This window comes from Pyrgilauda ruficollis, unplaced genomic scaffold (genome assembly GCF_017590135.1).
Source record: "Pyrgilauda ruficollis isolate IOZ18807 unplaced genomic scaffold, ASM1759013v1 scaffold113, whole genome shotgun sequence".
NCBI lineage: Eukaryota > Metazoa > Chordata > Aves > Passeriformes > Passeridae > Pyrgilauda > Pyrgilauda ruficollis.
The window spans coordinates 687,860-696,620 of NW_024509544.1; the positions used below are offsets into that span (position 1 = coordinate 687,860).

The following is an 8,761-nucleotide window of genomic DNA, read 5'->3' on the forward strand; positions in this document are numbered from 1 at the left end:
GCAAGGCTGGCAGGGTGCACCTTGTGCCACCTGGGGACAGGGTTTAACGGTGACCTTGGCACTGCTGGGGACTCCATGGTCTTAGAGAGCTTTTCCAACCAAAATGATTCCAGCAGGGGCAAAGACGCCTTTGGGAGGGGAAGCTCAGGGGATGGGGAGGCTCAGAGGTACCCTCCTGTGTCTCAGAAAATCTGTGTGTGCCCAGGGTGCTGTTTCCAAATCAATTAAAGGTTGTGTTTCATTGTCTTCAGGTTTTGAAAAGGAGATCTGCAAGCAGATGGAAAAGGGAGGGCCTGGCATCTTCCCTGTGAGTGCCTCTCGCTTTCTCCTTTCTGAAATGAGTTTCTTTGGGAGGTAAAATTCTTGACAAGCCCACGCAGGGACTTGATAAAAATAGCAGAGATTTCCCAGCAGGCCTGGAGGAGCCTGGCAGAGCCTGATCCCTCCTGGGTGGGCTCGTGGGGAGGCAGGGAGGGAAGGAAGGAGGGAGGCAGGGAGGGATGCTGGGGACAGGCAGGAGCAGGGCAGAGCCAGGGCTGCCCTGGAGGGTGGCTGAAGGACAGGGAGGGCACAGGAGCTGCCAGCACGGCTCGTGTCTCACGTGGAGTGTCCAGGGCTGGCTCTGAGGGCCCCTGGGTGCTGCTGCCTTCTCCGAGGGGTCCCCAGCCATCCTCAGGAAGGCAGCTGGCAGCAGAGGTGGGGAAGGGTGCAGAAGCAGCCACGCTGACCCTGGCAGCCCAGCAGCAGCCCCACTGTGCTGGCACAGCCCTGACATGCCCTGAGGAGCCCCAAACCCTCCCTGCTGCGGGGGCACCCCGTGCCAGCCTAGCAGCCCCTGGCCAAAGCTGCTTGAGCTGACAAGCAGATGACAGTGAGCTTAGCAACATCAGCAAAACCAACCCCTGTGAGACAGATTTAACTGTGCTGAGCCCCACAGGGACGTGGGGCAAAGTGAGCCTTCCCTTTGGTGCCCAGCAGAGCCTGGGCAGGCTGCTGTCACCCCAGAGGTGCCTGCAGGTGCTCAGGTGTGCAGCTGCTGCTGGGAGAGAGTGCAGGAGGCTCAGCCAAAGCACACTGGGCTGAACCTCCTCTGTGCTGGGGTGCCTGGCCCCAAACCTGCCCCAGGGTGGCTCCCACCTCTGCCCATGGCCACAGCAGAGCTGTGGAGAGCTTGGGGGAGCTCCAGCTGAGCAGCTGAAGTGCCAGGGGGAGGAGAGGGGAGGGGAGAAGCGCTCCAGTGCTCTCGTTTCCAAACGCTGAGGAGCAGGCTGCCTCCTGCCTCCCAGCACTTCTCTATTTATGGCAGCCCCTTCTCAGGGAGATGCTGCACGGCTGTCACTCGTCTGGGTGGTGAAAGGAGGGGCAGGCAGTGCCAGCACTGAGCCTTGCCCCCAGTTTGTCCCTGTGGCTGCAGCACTGTGCACAGGCAGAGCACAGGAGCTGGGCTTTGGGCAAGGGAGGCAGTGGACAATGGGGGTACCACCACCCCAGGCCTTGCAGAGGCACCCAGAATGGCACCAGGGGGGTACCAGCATCTCTGTGTCAGCATCTCCTGTTTCAGAGCTCTCCTGGACACCTGCAGCACCAGGGGTGAGCGGGGCTGTTCCTTGGACCCCTGCTCTGCAGAGGGGTGAACTCTGCTTCCCCCACAGCTTCCTTGGGCATTTGGGTGAGCAGCAAGGCTCAGGAAATGTCCCTGCAGCTGCCAGCAGCAATTTGAGCACGTCAGCTGCAGTGCTGACTGGGAGGGGCTGGAGACAGACAACCCAGACCCTTGCAGACCACCCCCACGTGTGGCTCACGGTCAGCAGAGACCCTCTAGGCTGGAGGTATTTTTAACCCCATGGGGTTAAAACCATAAGGGAAGTTGGGTGTGAGCACATCTGTGCTTGGAGCTGGGTCTCTTCCTTCTGAAATGGGCCCTTAGTGGGTCTCCCTTTTGGGATATTGCCTCCCTGGGGCAGCTCTTGCCAGCTGTCAGATGCAGGCTCTGGGCTCTGTGTGTGCAGGAAGGGAAATGCAGATGCTGATAAAACAGGATGGGGGGTGAAAAGAACGCCCCCAACATCCCAGCTGGGTCATTCCCCCAGGACAATCCCGGGCTGTGCTCCATGGACAAGTGCCCCAGTGTGGGCAGGAGCGAGAGTCCCCTGGCTGGCATCTGCCTCAGCGAGTCCGAGAAGGCAGCCGTGCTCACGCTCATCAGAGAGGAGGTAACAGCCCTGGCCTTGTCCCTAGGGCTGCCCGTGGTGTCCCTGTCCCCTGGGGCTGTGCCTCGTGTCCCTGTCCCCTGGGGCTGCCCCTCAGAGGGAGCAGCCCTGTCCCTATCCCCTGGGCTGCCCCTCATGTCCCTGTCCCCTGGGACTGTCCCTGGTGTCCCTGTCCCCTGGGGCTGTGCCTCGTGTCCTTGGGCTGCCCCTCGTGTCCCTGTCCCCTGGACTGCCCCTCAGAGGTAACAGCCCTGTCCCTGTCCCTGGGCTGCCTCTTGCTCATCAGAGAGGAGAGAACAGCCCTGTCCCTGTCCCCTGGGCTGCCCCTCATGTCCCTGTCCCCTGGGGCTGTCCCTCACTCATCAGAGAGGAGGGAACAGCCCTGTCCCTGTCCCCTGGGGCTGCCCCTCACTCATCAGAGAGGAGGGAACAGCCCTGTCCCTGTCCCCTGGGCTGCCCCTCGTGTCCCTGTCCCCTGGGCTGCCCCTTGGAGATAACAGCCCTGTCCCTGTCCCCTGGGCTACCCCTCACTGGCCCTCACCCCAGGGCAGCAGGGGCAGCTCTGCTCTGCCCAGGAGGGGGGATCTGATCCCCTGCATGGGACAGAGAGGGGAAACCCCTCAGAGCACATCCCAAGGGTCCTCTGTCTGCTGCAACCCAGATAATCACCAAGGAGATCGAGGCCAACGAGTGGAAGAAGAAATACGAGGAGAGCCGGCAGGAAGTGCTGGAGATGAGGTACGAGCTGTCCCCGGGCAGGAGGAGGCTGAGGGGTGACACAGTGAGGGCTGACACAGGTCAGCCTCACCAGGGTGGGGTGTCTTGGCAGAGACTTCTTTTAGTGCTGGTGTTGTGTCAATGTTCTCTCAGTGCTGTGTCAATGTTCTCTTGGTGCTGGTGCTGTGTCAATGTTCTCTCAGTGCTGTGTCAATGTTCTCTCAGTGCTGTGTCAATGTTCTCTCAGTGCTGTGTCAATGTTCTCTCAGTGCTGTGTCAATGTTCTCTCAGTGCTGTGTCGCTGCCCCTCACTCATCAGAGAGGAGGGAACAGCCCTGTCCCTGTCCCCTGGGCTGCCCCTCGTGTCCCTGTCCCCTGGGCTGCCCCTTGGAGATAACAGCCCTGTCCCTGTCCCCTGGGCTACCCCTCACTGGCCCTCACCCCAGGGCAGCAGGGGCAGCTCTGCTCTGCCCAGGAGGGGGGATCTGATCCCCTGCATGGGACAGAGAGGGGAAACCCCTCAGAGCACATCCCAAGGGTCCTTTGTCTGCTGCAACCCAGATAATCACCAAGGAGATCGAGGCCAACGAGTGGAAGAAGAAATACGAGGAGAGCCGGCAGGAAGTGCTGGAGATGAGGTACGAGCTGTCCCCGGGCAGGAGGAGGCTGAGGGGTGACACAGTGAGGGCTGACACAGGTCAGCCTCACCAGGGTGGGGTGTCTTGGCAGAGACTTCTTTTAGTGCTGGTGTTGTGTCAATGTTCTCTCAGTGCTGTGTCAATGTTCTCTTGGTGCCGTGTCGATGTTCTCTCAGTTCTGTGTCAGTGTTCTCTCAGTGCTGTGTCAATGTTCTCTCAGTGCTGTGTCAATGTTCTCTTGGTGCTGTGTCAGTGTTCTCTTGCTGCTGGTGCTGTGTCCTGCTCGTTCCTTTGCTGCAGAAATCAAATCCCACGAGCTGTGCCAGCCCCAGTGGCAGGGGCAGGATTTGGCCTGAAGCAGTGCTGATGGGTGGCGCAGCCCCAACATCTGGGTTGCAGCCCCAACATCTGGGCCCTGTGACCGTGCTCCTGTGGGGGTGCAGTGGTGACAGGGCATGGGCCAGCAGAGCCTCCTGTGGGGCACATTGCTGCCAGCACAGCTGGAGGTGCATGTCCCCACAATCAGTGGTCTCTCACCTGTTTGTTTTTTCTCTTCTTTCAAGGAAAATCGTGGCTGAGTATGAAAAGACCATTGCCCAGATGATAGGTAAGGTGCTGTCACCTGGCCAGGTGTGTGGGGCAGGGAGCTGGCTGCCACAGCTGTCCCCACTCAATCACTGTCCTGTTCTCCATCCCAGAGGATGAGCAGAGGACAAACATGACATCTCAGAAGAACCTGCAGCAGCTCACAATGGAAAAGGACCAGGCTCTGGCAGACCTGAACTCGGTGGAGAGATCCCTGTCAGATCTGTTCAGGAGATATGAAAACCTGAAGGGCGTCCTGGAAGGATTTAAGAAGGTCTTTACCTTGGTTTGCCCTTTCTCCCTGCAGCTCTGGTCCCTGGACACAGGGCTCCTGGGCAGTCACACTCCATGTTGCTATGCTGCTGAGCTGGATAAGGGGCTCCAGCATAAAGCAGAAGTTGGGTTTTTTAAAAACTTTTTTTCTTGCACTCAGAACAGTATCATCTCTTCTTTGTGCCCAGTCCCAATGCAGATGGATGTACTTTCTTTTCCAGAATGAAGAAGCTCTGAAGAAATGTGCTCAAGATTATCTAACCCGTGTCAAGCAGGAAGAGCAGCGGTACCAGGCCCTGAAAGTCCACGCAGAAGAAAAATTAGACAAGTAAGGTCATGCATGAGATTGCTGGGTGCTTCAAGACCTTGTAGGGAAGCGGCTTCATTTTCTTTCCAGAGGCTGGAAGGCAGGAGCTGAATGATGTGAAAAGCTGCATTTTACAACCTCAGGCTCAAGTGTCTCTAAGCAAGGCAGAGCAAATCCCTGAATGCACTCTCTGATCTCTGCTTATTTACTTTTTAATGGAGAACCTGAGGTTCACGGTCTATGGTCACTTACCAAGTTCCCAGCTTTCAGAGTGCTCCTGTTTGTGGTGCACGAGGGGGCTGCACAGCCCTGGGGCTCAGCTGATGAGCAGGAGCTCAGCAGCACGTGGAACCCTGAGTGAAGTGGGTGGTGAGCGGGTTTAGCTTGGCCCTGAGAGAGCAGAGCTTCATACAGGGGCTCGAGGAGCTGAATTAACCCAGTTTCATCCAGTTCCACAGGGGCAAACCCCCTCTGTTGCAGCCAGGCGAGCAGAGCCAGGCTCTGCAGTTGCTGCGTGTGCTGTGGGGCTCCTGCCTGCCCCCTGAGGTGGCCTCTGTCCCTCTGAGCTGGCCTCTGTCCCCCTGTGTCCCCCAGAGCCAACGAGGAGATCGCCCAGGTGCGCACCAAGGCCAAGGCGGAGAGCGCGGCGCTGCACGCGGGGCTGCGCAAGGAGCAGATGAAGGTCGAGTCCCTGGAGAGAACCCTGCAGCAGAAGGTAACACACCTGCCCCTGCCTCTCTGCAGCCCTGCCAGCAGTTCCTCTTGCTGCCCTGAGCATCCTCTTGATGCTGGAGGTGTCCTCCAGATTTTTGGTCCAGAAGGCGTTTTTTGGTTTTCGGAATATTTTTTTTTTGTTTGCTTCGATTTTTTTTTTGTATTTTGTGGGGTTGGTTTGAATTTTTTGGGCAGAATGGACATTGCTGGCTTACGTGTGCCTGTTTGCAGAGGTGTGGGCTGGGGCTGGCTTGCTGCAGATCTCTGCAGCACCGAGGTCTGACTGGGATGAGGAGGGGTGAGCACAGAGCTCCACGCAGTGCCTGGAGCACAGAGGAGCTGTTGCAGGGGCACGTGTAGGAGCTGCCTGCCCTTTCCCACACATGCTTGATGGCAGATAGGCCCTGGTGTTACTCCCCACAGGGGTCCCCAAGATCTGCTTTTCTTCCAGAACCAGGAGATTGAGGAGCTGACCAAGATCTGCGACGAGCTGATAGCGAAACTGGGAAAGTCAGACTGAGCCTCAGCACCCCTCGCCCAGCACTCTGCACTTGGCTGCTTTTCTCGTGACGTTGAGCACCTTGCCTTACCCCGGAGTCCCTGTAGGAAAGCTCACGTGTCCAGCTGCCCCCCTGGCTGCCAGACCTGTGGCTCCTGAGCAGGGCTGCTCCCCTCACTGTCCCTGTCTGCTTCCCACAGCTCCAGGCTGGGATCCCTGCAGTCAGCCTGGGAATCCTGTGCTCAGCCTGGACCTGTGTGTCCCTCCCTGGGCTCTGTGCCCCTTGGTTGGGCTGGCTCTGGTTGTGTCCCCACTGCACTCTGTGTCACTGATTGTCCTCACGGGCTCAGCAGAACAGGTCCAGCCACTGGTAGGTGCTGCCCTGGGACGTGGGTGATGGCAGGGGTGGACCTGCTGGCTCTGGCACTGGGGAAGGGCACCTGGCACGGGGATGGCTGGTCTCTGGTAGGTGGGTGAAGCACAGCACAGCCTCTCCCTGTCCTTGGCTGTGCCAGCCTCGGAGGAAGGGAGCTGACATCTCTGCATTCGTGCACTTTATGAGCATTTATGGGCACTTGGGCTCTCCGCTCACTCCTTCCAGTCAGGCACAACGTGTTCCCCCCAGAGCACTGAACAGTCACAAAACCTGCAGTAACTTCAGTCCTCTCCAGGGAGAGTCCAGGTGAGGGGAGGCAGGAGGTTTCTGCACCAAGAGGTGTTTGAGAAGCAGGGGAGATGTTGGTCCTGCTCCATCCTCCCCGTGGCCCTGGTCCCCTGGGTGAGCTGCTGTTGGACACGTGCGAAGCCAGGGCCGTGTCTGTGACTCCCTGTGCCATGGTGAGATCAGGGCTCCGTTTCAGAGGCTGCAGGAGGAAGGAATTGAACCCTGAGCTGCCTCGTGGTTACTGCAGTAGCTGCAGTGATGGAGGATTCTCTGCCTTGAATGGATAGGTGTGAAATAAGGGAAATACTTGCAGTATGGACTGTTTCCTGCCCGGCCTGTTGAACACTTTCACAAACCTTTTTGCTGCTACCTTTTTGTAACAGAATTGAGCTCTTTTCCTTCTATTTTCTAATTCCCTGTGTCGAGCATGCAGAGCAAACACCTGTTTAAGCCAGAGCCATACACTTGATTATATTTTATTAGTTATATAATATAGAGAGAGTTTATTCTACACTTAAGCAAAGGTGTCAGCAGCCTGCCCCAGCACACAGCTTCCCAGCCTGTTCTCCACACCCCCAGTTATCCCAGTGACAGACTGGTCACAGAAGCCAGTGGCTGACACCACTCAAAGCAGTGCACCTGTTCCTTGTGCTGGATATTCACCCTTTGCACAGCTGACAGAAAAGAAAAACCTTTTTTCCCCCTTTCTTTTTAACCCCCTTGACCTCCCCACATGTCCCCTCCTGGGCTGGTGAAAAAGCTTCAACCATAAGATCAGCAAGGATATTTCTGTTCCCCTTGGGGAGTCTGTGCAGGTAAAGCAAACCCCTGAGACCCCGAGATTTCTGGGCCAGTTGGCTTTTCCTCTTGAGGAAGCAGAGTGCAGCATTGCATCACCTCTCAGAGCTGGTGACAGGGCTGGTTTCTGGTTGGGGCCCTGGGGCACTGCCCTGCCCTGCCACGGTGCTGCAGGAGCAGTCCCAGGTGGGGACTGTGGCAGCCCTCAGCCTTCTGCTTTGCCCAGAGCTGTGGTACTCATGTGCTGCTCTCACTCAAGGTGAGACACTCTGAGGTCAGTCTCTCCTTGGGGCACTACTCATGTGCTGCTCTCAAGGTGAGACACTCTGAGGTCAGTCTCTCCTTGGGGCATGGCTCTGGCCCTTGGAGCTGGTGGATAATTGCAGAAGTTCAGATTTCTGAGGTCAGTCTCTCCTTGGGGCATGGCTCTGGCCCTTGGAGCTGGTGGATAATTGCAGAAGTTCAGATTTCTGAGGTCAGTCTCTCCTTGGGGCATGGCTCTGGCCCTTGGAGCTGGTGGATAATTGCAGAAGTTTAGATTTCACCACTTGTCACTTCCCCAGAGCCCTGACCTGCACACAGCAGTCACTGCTGCAGCTTTCCCCTGCGGGCTGTCCGCACTGTGATGACCCACGGGGCACAGTCCATCCCTCCTGTCCCCAGTGCCACCCAGTCCTGCCGTGCCACCTCCCCTCACCCGCTCCTGTGCCCGTCCGTGCGCACCCCAGCCTGGGCAAAGAAGATTCCTACGGAATGATTTATTAACTATAATATGGTTATAGTTACATATATATATATAAATACATAATGGCTACAGTGATATCAGATAGCAGGCGTGTTTGCCAGCGGGCAGGGTGGCTGCACCTCGAGGTGGTGGCGCACACGCCGAGCTGGTGGTGTCCCCGTGACTGGCACAGGGAATGGCAGGTCCCTGTGTGTGCTGTCACAGCTGGCTGTGTTTGTCTGTTCCTTGCAGTAGACTTTAAATGCTCTTTTGGCAGCGGTGGGCCCTGCCCCTGTTGCTGTGTTGCTGTTTGCAGTGTGTGTTTGCCAGCAGATCTGTCTGTAACCAAGTGCCAACCAGTAACCCCCAACTACTGATCTCTTCCCCCATCCCTCCAGTGTGGCCTCCCCCAGGCAGGAACTTCCTCTGCATTGGCTCCTTCCCCTCTGCTTCCAGCCATGTGTGTAACTGCCATCGCCATCGGTTTTATATGTATGATAATTTCCCTTTTATATGTCAGGTAAATATTTGTAAGAGTTATACTCACACAAATGAGATTATTATAATGATTACTAATATATTTTTTCCATGTTTCATTGCCTGAGTAAAAACTGTGTTTATCACTCTTGAAA

The 8,761-nt window shown here is 56.9% G+C and overlaps 1 protein-coding gene across 6 annotated transcripts in view; it reads left to right on the forward strand.

Annotated features, from left to right (window-relative positions):
* TACC1 (transforming acidic coiled-coil containing protein 1) overlaps positions 1-8,761 on the forward strand; it is a 30,460-nt gene extending 21,699 nt beyond the window's left edge. For 5 of the 6 annotated variants that reach the window (XM_041478084.1, XM_041478090.1, XM_041478058.1 and 2 more), the window contains 9 exons: positions 252-307; positions 2,091-2,213; positions 2,872-2,948; positions 4,129-4,172; positions 4,264-4,424; positions 4,645-4,751; positions 5,325-5,445; positions 5,896-7,664; positions 7,722-8,761. In XM_041478084.1, coding sequence (XP_041334018.1) covers positions 252-307; positions 2,091-2,213; positions 2,872-2,948; positions 4,129-4,172; positions 4,264-4,424; positions 4,645-4,751; positions 5,325-5,445; positions 5,896-5,964 — 758 coding nt within the window. In that variant the 3' untranslated portion in view covers positions 5,965-7,664; positions 7,722-8,761. Of the gene's footprint in view, positions 1-251; positions 308-2,090; positions 2,214-2,871; positions 2,949-4,128; positions 4,173-4,263; positions 4,425-4,644; positions 4,752-5,324; positions 5,446-5,895; positions 7,680-7,721 lie in introns of all 6 variants that reach the window. The other variant, XM_041478066.1, reaches the window with a different exon arrangement.